The sequence below is a fragment of the Mastigoproctus giganteus genome, chromosome 12 (genome assembly GCF_048544385.1).
Source record: "Mastigoproctus giganteus isolate SK-2022 chromosome 12, ASM4854438v1, whole genome shotgun sequence".
Lineage (NCBI taxonomy): Eukaryota > Metazoa > Arthropoda > Arachnida > Uropygi > Thelyphonidae > Mastigoproctus > Mastigoproctus giganteus.
In genome coordinates this window covers 23,850,206-23,869,464 of record NC_143586.1, presented here as the reverse complement: position 1 = coordinate 23,869,464, position 19,259 = coordinate 23,850,206, and the positions used below count along the sequence as shown (strand labels likewise).

The following is a 19,259-nucleotide window of genomic DNA, read 5'->3' as shown; positions in this document are numbered from 1 at the left end:
CTGAGGCTTTTGCAATTACTAATGACCTAGCACAGATTGTTCATTTACCTACAAGAATACTGGACAATCCTAATCATACAGCCAATACGCTTGATCTTTTTCTCACAAACAACCCTTCTAAGTACACGGTCGAAGTGAGAAGTCCTTTAAGCACTTCAGATCACAACTTGGTGATTGTCTCTTCTCCAATGGAACCTTTATCTCATGGCTATTCCCAACCTTGTGTTGTTTGGCATTACAAGAATGAAAAATGGGATGACCTGCAAGACTTCTTTTCTTCTTTTCCTTGGTCGGATTACTGTTTCAAAACTTCTGATGTCAATGTTTGCTCAGATCGTGTCAGTGAAATTATTCTTGCAGGAATGGAATCCTTTATCCCACACTCCACTTTAAAATCTCATCCTTTATCTAAACCTTGGTTTTCCAATAAATGTGCTAATGCTGTTCAAGAGAAGAATGTTGCATATCGTAATTGGCTTGTTTCTAATTCTCCAGTTTCATTTTCTGCCTACACCAAAGCTCGTAACAATTGTAAAGCAGTCATTAATCAGTCCAAACTAGAGTTTGAACAGGTTAAGAGTAGAAAACTTGCTTCTTGCCCTAATGGTAGCCGAGCATTCTGGTCTCTTGCCAAAGCTATTAGCTGCAACTTTTGCCCATCTCTGCTCCCACCTCTGTCCAAACCAGATGGCTCTGTTGTCACTTCAGCCAAGGATAAAGCTGACCTTCTAGCATCCCATTTTTCTTCCAGCTCATGTATTAATGATCTTCTTAAAACACCTCCCACCATTCCCAACACGGTCCATTCAATGCCTCCTGTGGTCTTCCGTCAAAAGGATATCAGAAGGATTTTGATGAATCTTGATGCTAAGAAAGCTCCAGGTCCTGATGGTATTTCTCCACTTGTTCTCAAAACCTGTGTTCCTGAACTTACTCCTATTCTTTGCCGCCTTTTTTCACTTTCTTATTCCAAAGGTGTTTTTCCTTCTGCTTGGAAATTTGCTCATATACAGCCAGTTCCTGAAAAGGGTGACAAATCCCTCCCATCCAATTATCATCCCATTGCAATTACTGCTACTCTTTCTAAAGTAATGGAGAAATCAATTAACCGCCAACTCTTAAACTACCTAGAAACCTTCCGTCTGATCAATGATCGCCAGTATGGATTCCGTCAGTGTCGATCCACTGGTGATATTCTGGCTTATGTTACCCATTTATGGACTAATTCAATGGAAAGGTTCGGTGAAACACAAGTAGTTGCTCTTGACATCTCAAAGGCTTTTGATCGTGTTTGGCATAAAGGTCTTCTAAACAAGCTTCCATCTTATGGTTTGCCAACTGTTTTTATTAATTGGTTATCCAGTTTTCTCTCTGATTGCTCTCTGTCTTCTAACTTCTCCATTAATGCCGGTGTCCCCCAAGGTTCAGTTCTTTCCCCCACTCTTTTCCTCTTGTATATTAATGACCTTCTTCCATTGACTGGAAATCCTATCCATAGTTTGCCGATGATAGCACATTGCATTCCACTTTCCATTTTGAGAAACCTTGTCCTGCTCAATCAGCTTCAACTTCTCGAAAATCTGCTACCAATTCCTTAAATGCCGATCTTCAGGTAATTCTCCAGTGGGGCAAAGACAACTTAGTTGATTTCAACCCTTCTAAAACTCAGTCTTGTCTTATATCTCGCAAAAAGGATTCTTCTGCTCCTATTCTTATCTTTAGTGACACTCCGATTTCTAGGCAAAATGATGTATCTCTTTTGGGGATTACCCTGACTTCTAATCTCTCTTGGCACAAGCACATTACAAATATTGCTTCTTCTGCATCTAAAAAACTTGGTTTTCTCTTTCGCTCTCGGCGTTACTTTTCTTCCAAACAGCTGCTCACTCTGTATAAATCGCAAATCCACCCTGCCATGGAATATTGTTCTCACATCTGGGGTGGTGCCCCCAAAACCTCTCTCAGGCTTCTTGATTCCATTCAGAAGAGGGCAGTTAGGTTAATTAATGATTCATTTCTAACAGAGTCTCTCCACTCTCTTTCTCATAGATGTACTGTTTCTGCTGCATGCCTCTTCTACAGATACTTCCATGGACACTGTTCTTCTGAATTGGCTTCTATACTTCCGGCTCTCTCCTTCAAAACAGTTCGAACATGTGCCGCCACCAGCCAACATCCATTTACTGTCCAACTTCAAACCCACAGAACCAACTTTTCATCTTCCTCATTTATTCATTCAACTGCCGTTTTCTGGAACAACCTTCCTTCATTCGTATTTCCTGAAAATTATAGTCTACAGAAGTTCAAGTCCAATGTCAACAAATATCTTCTTTCGTCTTCTCAACCTCCAACCCAAGCACGGTACTAAGTACTATATCTTCTTATACCTCTCGTGTTTGGGGTTCACATAAAAAAAAAAAAATTAGTTAATAAATGATAAATGATTAAGTCTATAAAAGCTGCAAGTTGATCTGTAATAGTACCACAGAAAAGGTTAGGCAAAGGCTGGCAAAACTGAATATAAGAAATCACAGGCTAAGAGAGCAAAGAATGGTGGATGAGAAGTTTTTCACGTATGTGAATACAAAGGAAAAAAGAAAAAATCTGATCAGACTCTTCCATAATGGGTGTGGAAAAGCCATTGCTAACTCAGCTGACCTTACAGATCACTTGAATGGGTACTTTGCATTGATATTGGGAAACATGAAATAAGCAATATTGAAATTATAGAAGATTTTTAATAGGAAACTTTTGAGCCTAAAGGCATGTAAGGCTCCTGAAGTTATTGGCATGCACCCAGTAATTTTAAGGGAGGTGGCAAGAGAGTGCATTGAACCTTTAGGATTAATTATGAAAGCATCACTGGATTGAGGGGGGGGGAGAGAGAGAGAGAGAGAGAGAGAGCGAGAGAGTGAGTGCGAGAGCGAGAGAGAGAGCGAGCTTTCTTTGGACTGGAGAAGTGTTGACATATCACAAGTACATAAAGGTAGTTTTAAGAGCAAAGTGGATAACTATTGAGAGATCAATCTTGAAGTGTTAGGGAAAATCATAGCAGTGCTGCTCAAGAAGTGATACAGGGGCGTTTAGATAGAAATGGAATTCTGAAGGAAACACAGTGTGGTTCTGTAAGGGGAAAATTATGTTTAATCAACATAATTAGCTATTTTGACAGAGTCACTCATGAGCTGGATGTAGGAAATAATTTTGACATTATTTATCTGGATTTTAGCAAAGCATTTGACTCAATTCCCCATGAGAGGTTACTGTATATGCTGGAACAGGTTAAAATCACAGGGAACGTCCTTAAATGGATCACAGAAGGTTGTGGTTAATGGTAACTCTTTAGATTGGCTAATGTGAACAAGGATTAGTACTGAGAGCACTATTATTTCTGATTTTCATAAATGCACTGCCAAAAGGATACAAGACATGACATCAAAATGTGCAGATGGCATCAAGATTAATCTTGATTGAGGGAAAAATTATGTTTAATCAACATAATTAGCTATTTTGACAGAGTCACTCATGAGCTGGATGTAGGAAATAATTTTGACATTATTTATCTGGATTTTAGCAAAGCATTTGACTCAATTCCCCATGAGAGGTTACTGTATATGCTGGAACAGGTTAAAATCACAGGGAACGTCCTTAAATGGATCACAGAAGGTTGTGGTTAATGGTAACTCTTTAGATTGGCTAATGTGAACAAGGATTAGTACTGAGAGCACTATTATTTCTGATTTTCATAAATGCACTGCCAAAAGGATACAAGACATGACATCAAAATGTGCAGATGGCATCAAGATTAGGAGAGTAGTTAATATCAATGCCAAACAAAGCTTCTTTTGAATGGCTTTGATAGGCTTCAGGGATGGTCAGAGATCAGAGAGTTATGTTTTTATACAGTTAAATGCAAACACTTGGAGAATAGCAATCCAGAAATAACCTGTACACTTGGTGGAGTTGTATTAAAAGAGGTAGTTGAAGAAAGACATTTGGGAGTTACAATATTGGTGAAAATGAAGTTCTTTGTGCATTGTGGAGAGGTAGCAAGGAGGGCCCATGGTGTGCTATCGATGATTTATTGAACATTTGCCTGTGGTGTTAAGTAGATCACAATCCCACTGTAAAGGCAGTTGTATGACTGCACCTAAAAAAAAAAAAAAAAAATTGAATTTCTTTGAAAATGTGGCAGAGCTTGGTCACTAAACATCTTAGGTGGGGGGGGGGGGCACAAGTGAGAGTCTATAAGTGTCCAAGAGGAGAAAGTAAAATGAAACAAGGGCAAAATTTTCACTGTTATAAATGATTCCAGAACTAGAGGGTCATAAGTTCAAATTACAGGGAAAAGGTTGATTGGATTGCAGGAATTTTTATTTATTTGGTCAGCAAGTTGTTAATTACTGGAATAATTTGCTTTCATGGTGACAGCTCAGGGACATTCAAAGGCTGGCTAGGTACCTTCTTGAAGAGAGTAGGGTTTTTTTTTTGCTTTTGCAGAAAAAGACAGGCTTCCTTGTAACATATGCTAATATGGTACAAGGAAACTGGCACGCACAAAGCCATTATAAGAGGTATTAAAGAACGATAAATGACTTATTGTTTGTATTTATAGGACTTTTTGAATGATACAAAACATAAATAATTGACAAATTTTTTACAGTTCACAATAATGTTCAAAAATTCTGCCACCAACCTCAATGCATTTTGCAACTCTTGTGGTAATATTACTTGTTGCTCTTCTGAGGTCACCTTGGTGTACCTTTATGAGGGCAGCATATCCAAAATGTGAGTGACATTTTGGATGCTACTGGATTCATCTCTTGTATTCACTTTTTCTTTGTATACTGTACTTTTCATCCATCCCCACAAACAAAAATCTAACGGAGTGAGGTCTTAGAGACCTTGGTGGCCAATGAACGGGACCACTGCGGCTGATCCATCATTGAGGGAAAGTTCGATTTAGATATTGTATCACCAGATGGGTATAATGTGCAGGAGCTCCATCATGCTGAAAGTACATACCAATCCTTGTAGCCAAGGGAACATCCTCCAATAATAGTGGAAGTTCATTTTGTAGAAATTCTAAGTAAATGGGCCATGTAAGACGATTTTGTAACACAACAGGCCCAATCAACTGATTGTCGATGATACCGCACCACACGTTTACAGAGAAGCAATGTTGAAAATTTGTTTCTACAGTGGCATGTGGATTTTTGTCTGACCACCTATGAGAGTTATGGGTGTTGTTGATACTGTCATGGGTGCAAGTAGCTTCAACACTGAACAGTATTAAAGGAATTAATCAGCAGTTAGCATTTACCCACTGACAAAATTCCAATTGCTGGGCATTGTCTCCTGGTTGAAGGTGTTGACCCGCTGTATGTGAAATGGATACAAGCCATGCTCATGTAATGTTCACCATACTCTTGTCTGTGGAACACCAATACACTTAGAAATTCTTCATGTGCTAATAGTAGGACTACATTCTACTGACTGAAGAATGTGTTCTGTTTAATGCACATTTTGTTCATTTGCACGTTCAGAAAAATATAAGTGCTGGGAACTGTGCCAGTCTCACGCAGTTTGGTGTAAACATCAGTAAATGCTTTTGAATCTGGTATTAGCATTAGTAGAGGCATATATGATGCAAGAAAGCAAGCTTATACAGCATCAGCCAAAAAAACAAAAACAAAAAGCAACTTCCCATTTCACTGATCCATTCATTCCAAATGTTTGTCTAGTATTTAAGCTATCAACTTCCACAACAACAGATGGAAGTTTGTTCCAGCAATCAACTACCTGCTGGCTAAAGGCAAACTTTCACACATCTGTTCTACAACTGCCTTTCCTCAGTTTGAATCTGTGCTGCTTGGGTTTGTAATCTGAGTATTCTGTGATTAGGAAACCGTTGACGGTATTCTCTACAAGCAGCAATAGTAGCAATTTCCACCAGAAACTGTAGACAAACACTATCGGCATATTCAGGATGCATGAAGACGTGCAGCATTCTTAACAACACTTCTAACACCAAACAGCGTCAGGTTATAACTGCTTCTTGGTCACATCTGATTCAGGGAGCTCTGCGCGCCAGTTTCAAACAGCTGTATCTTCATATCCATTGAGAATTAGACACATGTTTATATAAACTTTTTTACTCAGAATAATTGATATAACCTCCCAAAATATTTACTATTCCTCCTGAATCACCCTGTATATTCTTTATTGATTAATCACATTAATTTTTTTAACAGAATTTGATGAAGATGACCCATTAGCAGGGTTATTATCAGATGAAGATGAGGATAATTTCAGAAAAAAGTCACCAGAAAAACCTGTTAAAGGAAAGCAGGAGAGTAAACCAGGTATAGTTTCATCAACATTTACCTCATTGATTGATTGAAATTTAGGGTGCTTTTTAGTCCAAATTTTATGGGCACAGATTTTAGGATAATCTTAAAATCATAAATTGTCTATTTATTTGGATCCAAGATTGTTTTTTAGTATTCGTTAACTGAATTCAGAAGTTGCTGTTTTAAAAGCAGTACCATTCTTTTAAAGAACAAGATGAGAGAAGCCAAATGGTGTGTAATACAAACTTGAGCTGAAAAGCAGCTACTAACCACTGAAGGCTAGCATTAAATTTTCGTTATGATGTAAAACACAAGCCCATATGCAAATTAAGTGGGTTTACCTTTTTTCCCCCATAAAAGACAACTCCTTGATGTAAACTTTGATTTCTAAACTTTGATTTGATTTCTCAATGTAAACGATACATTGAGAAATGCAAAGGAATATCTTACAAAGCAAATCATTGTAATAGTAATGAGTTCCCTGCATCATAAATAAATTGCACCTTCCATAATGAGAAATATAATTGCTGTGTATATATAATGAAATGTCCTCCCGAAACACACTATACTGTCTTCTATGACAGCATAGTTGTTTCACCACATGTCACCCATTTGGAGAGGTCTGGGTTCAAGTTCCTTCTAAAGGAATTTGGAAGGAAGAAACTGGAGGAATTTCTAAAGTTCTCTTCATTTGGGACTGCAATTAACTGATCCCAGGTGGAAGGTTCCCTCCATGAGTTATTTTGAGTTTTTCAGTCTGTATGACATGCAGATTGGCCTGTGAACATTCATGACAGTGTAGTATGATTGAAGTTGTTGCTGCACCTAAAAACCTACATCAACGACATCCTCTGCTCAGAATTTCTATTTCAGCAATTCTCATCTGATCATTGGGTGGCTAGCATCAAGGCAACTCATTGCAATAACAAATAACATTTCTTGAGAGATTAAAACCAATTTTGCCAACCGGGCTAGCCAGGTGGGTAAAGTGCCTGCCTGGCAACCCAAAGGTCGTCGGTTCGAATCCCGCCTCGTGCTTGGCCACAGAAGCCGATGTGCCAACAACTAACAAAAAAAAAAAAAAACAAACCCAATTTTAAGGACTTAAATCTTGGTGCATAACATGCACTTTTTTTCCATTGTCTTAATGAGCTAAGAGTAGGGAGCAAAATTATTTAGTAAAAGTCTGTATTGGTAGATGATTTACAGGTCTCCAGCCTCCGTCTTCCAAAAGTTTGTTACTCAGTTGGTTGTTTGGAACTTGGAATGCATTTTTCCATGTTTAAAAAAAGTGATCATTATTAATTAACAAAAAGTGTGTGTGTTATTTAATTTTTATACATTGTGTGAATGTTTAATTTTTGTATCATTCTGATATGACAGTTAAATTAAAACATATTCTCTAATGCTCAAACAATGAAAACTGTAATGGTGTTTGTATTGTGTCATTTGCAATTATGCAATTAAAACCTGCAACTAAGCAATTAAAATAAATAAATTAAAATGTGAAACTACAAAATGAGAAAAAAAAAAACTCAAGTGCCGGTTTCTACCTAGTAAAATATAGTAGCATGAGATCCTGCAGAAATAATGCATAACCGTTGTTTGAAATAATGCTAGGAAGCACCCACAAGCAAACCCCAACATCTGCTATGAGAAAAATATACTTGTACCTTGATTTAAAACCCCCCTTTCATGTGTCACCTTTATGTGGTGAGGGGACCTCTGAGTGATGCTGCTGGACCTCCAATTAGCATCACTGGGATCCAATGCCCACAGCCTAGGTTCCAGGCTAACATTAGTGGTTTGCCATGTGATGCGACCCATGGAAATTTGGAAAGGGGGATCCTGGTGGTTGAAGGGCCCAGCTTCAATACACTACTTTGGCCCCTTGCTTCAACAAGACGGGTAGTCCTGGAATGCCCAGCTAGGATCATTGGCTAGTAGGCTCACCTGCGAGGGTCAACCATGTCAATGCCATGCCCCTACCCTCATGGTCCCAGGGACAAGATTCAGACTGGCGGTGGTGCGGGTATGGATGTAAAGATGCCTTAGTGTCTTTACATCCATAGTGGATGTAAAGATGCTTTACATCCACTATTACCCAGTCAACCAGCAGTAAAGCTATCTGGGACAAAATCCGGAAAATGAAGGGGAAATATACATCGCACCCTTCATCTGTCCGCTCTAACTCTTACCTAATGCCAGACCAGATCTTATCTTATCCATTATGATATGATCGAACATCTGTCTGCAAAATCCATGGACCAACTGCTCTTTCTATATAACAGAATATTTCAAGAAGAGCAGTTTCCAGATTCCTGGCATTAGGCAATCATGCTTGCCTTTCCTAATCCAGAAAAGGATCCTAAAATCCCAATGAACTACTGTCCTATTGCTCTGAATAGCTGTCTGTGCAAAATTCTGGAGAGAATGGTCAATGCCTGCCTTATATGGTATCTGGAGGTAAATGGGCTCCTCTCCAGATTGCAGTGCAGCTTCCATAGAAATAGGTCAACTTTGGACCATTTAATCAGGCTCAAAACTTCCATTTGAGATCCCTTTTTAAAATGAGAACACCTGGTGTCTGTGTTCTTCGATACGGAAAAAGCATATGACACAACTTGGAGATTTGGAATTTTAAGAGACCTGTACAGCATCAACCTTAGAGGTCATCTCCCAAATTTTATAAAAAACTTTTTATCTCATCGTTCTTTCCAAGTCCGTGTAGGATCTACTCTCTCTCACTGTTTTAGCTAAGAGGAGGGAGTACCTCAAGGATCCGTTTTAAGTGTTACGCTTTTTACCATCAAAGTGAATTCCATCACAGAACAACTTCCTCCAACTGTAAACTGTGCCCTCTATGTTGACGATTTTAGCATATTCTGTTATTTCTGCAACATGAGGGTAATTGAGAGGCAACTGCAACATGCCGTTGACCATCTGAACTCATGGACAATGAATAACAGATTCAGGTTCTCTCCACAAAAGACTGTTTGCATGCATTTTTGCAGAAAGTGCAATCTTCACCCTGAACCTGAACTGAGGCTTGGGCAAAAACGCTATTCCAGTAGTACCTGAGACTAGATTTTTGGAGCTCGTATTTGATAGAAAGTTGACCTTTCTACAACGCATCCATCATGCGTGCGAAGTGCATGAGAAGCTTGATTATCCTACGTGCAATCTCTTCACATTCTTTGAGCGCTGACTGATGCACTCTATTGCGCCTCTATTGTGCACTCATGCTATCTAAGTTAGATTACTGGTGCTGGGTATATGCATCTTCTAGATTCAACGTACTCCGATCCCATCCACTATCAGGCGATCCATATTGCCACTGGAGCATTTCGAACATCTCCTGTTCAGAACCTATATGTCGAAGCGAATGAGCCCTCGTTATCACTTCACAGGAAACAGTTGTGTCTACATTATGCTTTGAAACTGTAATCCCTGCCAGACCATCCCACGTGGACACCCGTTTTTGAGCCATGTTGGGGAAATCTGTACAACACTCGCCAGACTGCCAATCAACCATTTGGTATTCATATCTGAAGGCTACTGAGTGATTTGGACATCACATTAGACAATGCCCCATCACCAGGGCAACCCTCTCCATCTTGCCATGCTCGTGTCCAAAACTGCAACTTCTCCCTTAACAACTGGAGAAAGGACAGTACTCCATCTGCTGTCTACCTGCAGCTCTTTTTAGCACAATGCTCTGAACATTCTGACTTCTTACCCATCTACACAGATGGCTCAAGGTCAGAAGGGTCTGTCAGATCGGCAGCTGTTTTCCCAGACACCACAGTATCTGAGCAGATCTCCCACGAATGCGGTGTGTTCACTGCAGAGCTGCATGCAGTTGAGCTAGCCTTGGATCGTATACAAACCACCCACCACAAAATATATTATATATTCCAATTTTCTGAGTTCATTGCAGGCTTTATCATTGATGAGATTCAACCCTCATCTTGTCCTGACTCTGATACAGCAGAAGCTGCGCTTCCTTTTACAATCTGAATTTGATGTTCATTTCTGCTGGATCCCAGGCCACATTGGGATCTCAGGAAATGATTTGGCAGACACTGCAGCCAAATAAGAGAACCTCTTCAACTCTTGCCTGTTAGTCCCCTATACAGACTACAGAAAGAAACTCATATCCCAATGGCAACACTCATGGCATGGACAGGTTGCAAACAAGTTATATGAGATTAAGCCTGCAATTGAACATTGGCAGTCTAGTCTGTGCAGCAACCAAAAATAGGAAGTTGTTCTAATTCGGCTCCACATAGAGCATTGTCACTCAACACATTGCTATCTGCTGAGGGCAGACGATTGTCCTATGTGTAGAAATTGTGACACCATTTTAACAGTTCGTCATGTTTTAATTGAATATCTGTGTTTTTATAATGATTGCATTTATGTTTTAGCCATCTGTCTGAGCCTTATACGCTCAGAGAGATTTTATTGGACAATGACAATGTGTCAGCTATATTTAAGTTTTTACAACTTATTAATCTAAATAACTTTATCTAGAATGTTTTTATTATTTTATGCTTTATAAACTTTTTATATCATATACTCTTTCACAATAATATATAAACAATTATATTATACTTTTATATTTTGCAACTTTTTGACTTGGCGCATTATAGCCTTAAATGCTAATGCACCATAAAATCCTTAAACAACCAACCATTGATTTAAAACTGCAGTTTATTTCAGTTTTCAGTAGAGGTTTGTAGCCAGTTGTTTTGTAAACATCTAGAATAAAATAATGATTGTCATGGATCCTATCAAGTATCGTACATTAAGAATTACATCTACATAGATATTGATAGAGATCATTTTGAGAGCCTGAAAAACAGTGTCGAGAGAAAGAGAAAGCCTTTACAGTGATATTACTGGTTGTTTATTGGTAATTATTCCTAGAGTGAATGTATTCAGTACCTAGTTATTTAGCTCACTTAGTGAAAGTAAGATTTACCAAGTGAAACACTCTTGTTTTATATTCTGCAAATTTGCAAACTAATATTTATGGCACTTACAATACACAAGAGGCATCATGCCCTCAGTTGTCTTGGAGTAAAAACTGTTTATTTAAACTATAGATTGCATGTAGGATATTGATTAATTAGCCATAGTACAAACACCAAAATATGCCACTCACTCCTGAATTCTTAAAAACAACTATTAGAAAAACTTCCACAGATTTAGAAGTTTTCCCCCAAGTGATATTTGCAAAATCAAGTTCAGGCCCTCTCATGATAATATAACCAAATATTAAAACAACTATTTTATATGAAACTGGAACATTTCCAGGATCATTCAGGTGCAATATGATGGTTTTCTAAAATGCTCATTTTCTTTTACATGATAATACTGTTTAATTTCAGTGAATAAACTAGTTATGTGCTTGTCATGTGTAATAAGAGAAGCTAAAAAGTTAATTTATTATTTCTCTTTCAAATTAGCTGTGAATATCAAAAACTCCACTGATGACAAGGTTGTGGATAGTGAGTTTGGTTATGCAGCAAAGACTTCTGTTAGTGATGGTAGTGTCAATTTAACATTAGAATCCAAACCACGAGGTTCTGAATCTCCAAGAGAAAGACAGAAAAGAAATCGGAGGTCATCTTTTGTTGACTTTGATGACTCAGGAGATTTCTTAGGAGGTTTGGGTCTAGATGAGAAACCTGCTGATAAAAGTAAAGAAAGTGTGAATTTGTCTCCTTCCAAAGGTCAGTCGTTTATGGATGACTTATTGGGCAAAGAAAAAGAACAGAAATTGCAGTCTAGAAAACAAAGCGATTTTATTTTGAGTGATAAATATAAAGCCCAAGGTGAGTATATAATTGCATTTTATGATGTTATATATATATATTACGTTAACCATTATTAAGTCTATATACTAAATCTCATAGGGAAATGAGCTTTTCAGAGCTTGTGGTATCTTGCACATATTAAAGTTACAGTACCCACTGAATAACTATTATACACTTGTTGGTATATTTAATTTATATATGTAATCTCAAATCCTGTATACCTCCTAATAATAATATCTGGCATTATTCCTTATACTTTTTCTGTTCCTGGCATATATTTCTTTCTATTTTTTTGCATGAAAATTCTACCATCGATTCACCTTGATTTTTACTCCGGGTTTTACCTCCAGCAAGAAATTCTGTGGTTATTCTTTTGCCTCAAACAGCATTTTTAATTTTCAAGGACACACATGCCCTCCAATACTCGAGTCTTTTTATATCCATTTTCTTCTTATTTTTCATTTACTCCATCTATCTACAGTTTTCATACCTTACTTTTGCATAGTTTGCATACCTCCTCATTCATTTCTTCCTTGCAATGCAAAGAAGAAAGCTTATATAGTATCAAGTAGTGGAAAAAAGATTATTTTCCACTACTATTATTGATGACTATACTTTCTCTCCTAAGTTTTGCACTATGAGAAATATACTTTTTATAGGTGCTTAGTTATATATGGTGTTGCCTAAAGTATTGGGACAATAATGAATAAGCAGAATTGTTTGTTATGCAAATATTATTGTTCATATTAGTGTTATGGAAATATATATTAGTTCAAAGGTATAAATGAAGCTGTAAAAGATAGCAGTATAATCTGAGGTCATTGTATCTCATGGAAATCAGTTCAGCTTATATGTTTATATGAATGTGAGTGGGTGGTTGAATATTCTGGTATGTAGATTATGAAATAAATAATACTTAAAATATTATGGTTCCCCTAAATATAAACCTCATTTCTGCTAAGCATGAATTTTTATATTTACAGACAAGAGTGATGATGATTTCTTGTTTGGTGGGTATGTTCCTTCCTCTGCTGGTTCCGAAAAGGCTTCAGCTCCTCGTAGGCGATCTGTGAGGTATGAGTTTAATTCTTTGGGCTATAGATTTTACAATTCAACAAGAAATGACATTGTACTGTACTGTTTCATGTAAAAATGAGAAACAAGTACTTATGGCAAATTTTCAGTGATAAGTATATGTAGCAAGTTTTATGTTGATGTTGCCTTTCAAGGTAATAATTTTAATAATAATTGTTTTATTAGAAGAGAAGGAAGAAAATATGCTTAATTACATTTAAACATATTCAGAGTTTCAGCTACATTTTTAAAAGTTTCCAGAATCCTTTGTTACTGGTGATGAGGAACCCACCTACTATACTTCTGCTTTCTTGAGATATTACCTGCCTTAGTTGGCAATATCTTCGAATCATATGAGTTTCTTCCAAAATGGTATTCACCATAGCTGCAGAGATCTGTTGTCAGTTGTTATGGATGATGACCCATGTAATAATTTATTTGTTTGGCTCATTGTGTCATTATTATCAAAAATGGAGCTCGTATTTGATACAATGTTTCTTTAAAACATTATGAATTTCTGTAGGGATCTGATCATATATCACATAAATTTTAATGTTCGAATCTTAGCTGATTCATTTAAAACATAATGAATTTCTGTAGGTTCTGATCATGTATCACATACATTTTAATGTATGAATCTTAACTGATTCATTTTCTGTCTACATTTTAATTAATACTTAAAAAAGTTATCACTTTATCAAATTTGTTTTGTTTTGATTTCATTTATGTTTTGATTAATAATTAATATAAATCAAAACATTTGTTTTGATTTACCATTTTGCTATTCTAAAATAAATGAGATTAAACTTTCTGAGATTAAGAACCTGAGGGGGCATAGATTCAAATTGAGGAAAGACAGTTGTAGAATAGATGTGTTGAAGTTTGCCTTTAGCCAGTGGGTAGTTGATTGCTGGAACAGGCTTCCATCTGTTGTGGAAGTTGTTAGCTTAAATAAATTTAAGGCTGAACTAGACAAACATTTTTAGTGACCGGATGGGTGAAATGGGAAGTTTTTTTTTTTTTTGACTGATGCCCCATAAACTTGCTTTCTTGCATCATATACCTCAACTAATGCTAAGTACCAGGTTTGGGATGGAAATTATCTTACATTTATGGTTTCCTTAGGTTCATCGATGGCATTTTATCCTTCAGTGCAAATTGATAATTTATGGCATGACCAACAGAATTTTTTGCCAGTTGTGCCCTTAATTTTGAATAAATTGTCAGTTTTTCATTAGTACTTATGAAAATAAACTTTTTGCTTTCAAGTTAATAATCTAATTTTTTACAAGAATTTTCTCTGTTCATATTGGCTTGATGCTTAAGTGGAACTAAATGGTTAAAATGATGCAGACCCATTTTTCAGAAAAAAATGAAAAGTAAAATAGTATATCAAATAAATAATTAATAAATAATAAAAGAAAACGAAATAGGCAACCTATGCATTTCCCTCTTCCCATAGGTAGTTATCCAGCTGACTTTTGAATTTCCCCAAACTGTCAGCCTCAACCACCCATGTAGGTAACTTATTCCAGTAATGTATAACTCGCTGGCTAAAATAAAACTTCCTGCAATCCAGTCTAAACTTCCCACCCTATAACTTGAATTTATGGCCCCTAATTCTAAAATCATTTATAACTGTGAAAATTTCATCCTCATTCATTTTACTTTTGCCCCTCAGAGCCGTAAACACCTCAATCAAGTCTCCTCTAAGGTGCTTAGTTTCCAACCTATCTAGGCCACAAATTCAAAGTCTTTCCTCATATGGACACCCTTTTGCCGATCTCACCAGGCAAGTTACCCATCTTTGGACCCTTTCAAGAAGCTTGATGTCTTTTTTTTGGTGCAGTCTCCATACTTGAACACAGTATTCCAAGTATGGTCTGATAATAGCCTTATATAATGGGATTATGACATTCTTATCTCTACTAGCAAATTTTGATAAATCATCGATAGGACACCATGGGCCTTCCTTGCAACCTATCTACAATGCTCGTAGAACTTCATGTCTGACCCTATCATAACTCCCAAGTCCCTTTCTTCCACTACTGACTTTAGTTCAACTTCACCAAGTGTATAAATTATTTTGGGGTTACTGTTCCCCTTGCATTTTGCAGAATTAAAGCATAGCTGTCACTTTTCTGACTATTCCTGAAGTCTATTTAGGTCACTCTGAAGAAGCTCTGGTTGGTGGCAGTCATTAACTACTCTACCGATCTTTACATCATATGCAAATTTATACATCACGTCCTCTGTTAGCCCTTCATTTAAGAAAATTTAAGATGTCATTTAAGAAAATCAAAAACAACAGTGGTCCCAGTACTGATCCTTGGGGAACTTCCACTTCTTACATTAACCCAATATGAGGAATAACCATTTATCACAACCCTCTGCCTCCATCCCTGAAGCCATCCTGCTATCCATCTAAGGATTTTCCCTGTGATTCCAATCTGTTCTAGCTTATAAAATAACCACTCATGTGGGAGTGAGTTAAATGCTTTGCTGAAGACTAAATAAACAAGGTCAAAATTATTCCCTAAATCCAGCTCGTGAGTGACCTTGTCAAAATAGCTAACCAGATTTGTTAAACATGATTTTCTCTTTACAAAACAATGCTATGTATCTTTCAGAATGCCATTTCTATCTAAATGATTTTGAATTCCACCCTTGATCATTGCCTCCATGATTTTCCCTACTACTGAAGTTAGACTGACTGGTTGGTAATTTCTCACTACACTCTTAAAACTGCCTTGGCGATACATTGGCACTTTTCCAATCCAATGGAATCTCTCCTGAGTCTAGTGATTCTCTTATAAGTGGCCTTAATGGTTCAATGCACTCACTTGCTGCCTCCCTTAAAATTATAGGGTATTAGTTACTAGTGATCAATTAACATTAGGTTTTACATATAACAATAGGTTATTTCTGCTCTATTGCTAATTCAGATCAACTCTTCATTGTTGTATAAGGGTTAAATCAAAATATGCTAACCATGAACTTGATAAACCAGAATGTAACAAGTTCACATGAGTTCAACATAGCCTTTGGCAGAAACAACCTTGATTACAACCTTTGAGACTAACTAAAATAATGCATTAAACTTAAATAATATATTTAAAGTTTTGGGTTTTTTGTTGTTACAAGTAAATTCAGAAACAGTTAATGGTTATATTCAGGCATAGTTGTAGTATGCAGATCTGTAGTATTTATTTCATAAAGTAGCATTTTTTCCCCTTGCATGGTTACCTTAATCTATGGTAATCATTTTGGAAGTTTTAAATTGCCACAATAATTATGTAGTCTTTGTAAGCAATCATTAGTTCTTAGAAGGTGCACATTAACATCGCTTTACAAAAATTTGTTAAACGCTTCCTTGAATGTGTGTGGGCTCGGGGGGGTAGTGAGTTTCTGCTTGGCAGCCAGCTTTGTGGAATGGGTTTCTTCATCTGATTTTGTAAATTTGTAAAATTGAAAACTCTTACATAAATACTTCTTAAATATTAACTCGTTCTTATGTTGGCTTGGCCACCCAAGATTAGAGTAAAACTATTTCGAAAAATCAAGTCAGAATTTTAAAAAAAAATTTTAAATATCATTTTTACTATATTTTTGATCTGTTAATAACTTTACATGTGCTTATATATTACAGCCACTTCTTGACTTACGTAAGAGTTGCATTATGCAGAACTCTATGTAAGTCAGAATTTTATGTAAGTCTGATTTTCCCTAAATGTTCAATGAACATGTAAATAGAATTATTTATTCAATCTTTTTTTATCTCATGCACAGGAAAAATTACAAAAGTGTACAAAATTGCAAAAATTTCAAAATTATAAAATTACAAAAACATAGAGGAGACAGGCAATAACATCAGCAAGTTTTACCTTTCGAACATCGTTGCCAGAATTAACTTTCCAGCTGATAAGCACGCCGCTGCAGAAGTTGAGGGCTGTGGAGATTTAGAAGGGTTTTTCCCCAACACATCACAAAATTTCTCTGCAGTTGCAGAATCAGCACTGGCAACTTCACCGCATACTTTAATGTTTTGGAAACCAGTGCGATACTTGAACCTATTAAACCACCCATTGCTTGCCATGAACTTGGCTTGGGGTTCACCATAATTATCGTTAATATCTTCATAAATACTTCTTGCTTTTGCTTGAATGACCATTGGACTCAGGGGCACTTGCTTCTGAATCTGGTTTTCCATCCATATTATTAATAGCTTTTTCCATCTTCGATATAGCACCTGAATGCTGTTTTGTGATCACTGTTGATCTTAAATGCATTGATCCTTTAACGCGTTCTTTTATACACGCATAAAATATTATTTTATACCCTTAAAATAGTATTCACTATTGAAGCAGCGAGACCTAATTCCTTGCAGTAGATGGCAAATTTTGTCCTGCTTCGTAATTCTTAATTAATCATCTTCATTTCTAAATCGATTTTGTTTTCTTTCCTAGCGCTGCCAGCATTTGCACTTTCCATTGGTCCCTTTCCCTTCACCATTGTAATAAATAAATAGGAATGAAGAGAAGATTCTGTAAATTTATGTTTTTTATATGATTGAAGATTTCAGTGAAGGGGAACTCATTTCACCATAATACCGTAACGTAAAAACCCGCAGAATTCCAGTTATCATACAGAGAGTTATATCGGTATTATCACAAATGCAATAAGATCGAGTTTGCTGCCTGTTTATAATAGATTGAGCTAACAGAAAAGCCCAATAAACCGGAAAGTGCAAATTGTTTTAATGTTTTATGGTAGTGACCTCCAGAAATGTGATTTAGAAAAATGTCACAAAGGCATTCAGAATTGATTCTTATAGCGGAACATATGATAACGATGAAAGTGTAGTGCAATTTCCATTTTAAAAATGACCTTTTAGAGAGATAAATAGTTTAGTTATATAGCGAAAATTTAACTTCCAAGGTCTTGGAACAAAAAAAAACAATGTGTCATTGGGTTCACATTACGATATTTTCATCCCATTTATTCCTATGGGATGCAAAATACATTTCCATGATTTTTTTTAAGTTTTCACCGGCCTGCAAAAACTTATGTAAAGTCGAATTTCCGTAAGTTGAGTAGTACGCCGGGGAGTGGCTGTACTTATTTCAATTTCATCAAATTCTGGATCAAGCCAAATTTTACGAAAATGTCGAGGGGTGAAAAGCTGTTTTTGTGCTACCATTTATTATACAGATAGTTCTCGACTTTACGAGTTAATTCATTCCTAGTGCTCGCTCGTAAAGTTTATATCCCATAGACATTATGTTAAAAATAGGGGTTACATTAACAACAATGAAATTAGTTAGCTAATTAGCTTATGTTTAAACAATGATTGATTTATCCAAAGAAATGAAAACGTAGCCTGTTTTAAATTCAAGCAAATTATAATAATAGAGAAATTGAATGAATTGTAGAATTTCTTAAGATACTGATTTAGATTGACTCAAATTAATAGCATAGCTTAATTTTACGGTACTCACCTTTTGTATAATCTGCAGTTGATGCTTAAGATAGGATGAATACTAATTTGAATTTAAAATTGGGATTAATATGGATAAATTTAATTTTGAAAACAGAGTTAAAATATGCCCAAGGAAATAGAAGTGCACATCTTCGTCCTTGGTTGTCATAGAATTAAGGTTGAAAATTGATTGGAACTATAACTGTAAACCGAGGAGACCAATAGCCGTAATGAATTGGCTTTCATTGTTAATGTTTTCAGTGTTGGCGATAGTGAGAATAAAGTGAAACGCGCATATTTAAAGGCCTCTATGTTCCCGTGATGCTCTTTGATACATGTGGGAATCTCAGGTGTGTGAGATTCCAAACCGGAGAGAGGTTATAGGGTAATTTGGCATTTAATACATTAAAATTAGAATGATGGCAAAACCATTCTAGGGCTTCGTACTGAAAAATTTTAAAACTAGATTTCAATTTAATAATGGGGATGGCTGAATCAACTAAAGGAGTGTGATTGTGGGATTGTACA

The 19,259-nt window shown here is 36.4% G+C and overlaps 1 protein-coding gene across 1 annotated transcript in view; it reads left to right on the top strand.

The window, feature by feature from the left end:
* Positions 1-4,525: 4,525 nt before the first annotated feature.
* The window catches only part of LOC150076786 (uncharacterized), an 82,151-nt gene continuing 67,417 nt past the window's right edge, over positions 4,526-19,259 (top strand). The window contains exons 1-4 of the mRNA XM_090386653.1: positions 4,526-4,574; positions 6,255-6,365; positions 11,828-12,196; positions 13,162-13,252. Of these exons, the coding sequence (XP_090242779.1) occupies positions 4,526-4,574; positions 6,255-6,365; positions 11,828-12,196; positions 13,162-13,252 (620 nt within the window). The remainder of the gene's footprint in view (positions 4,575-6,254; positions 6,366-11,827; positions 12,197-13,161; positions 13,253-19,259) is intronic.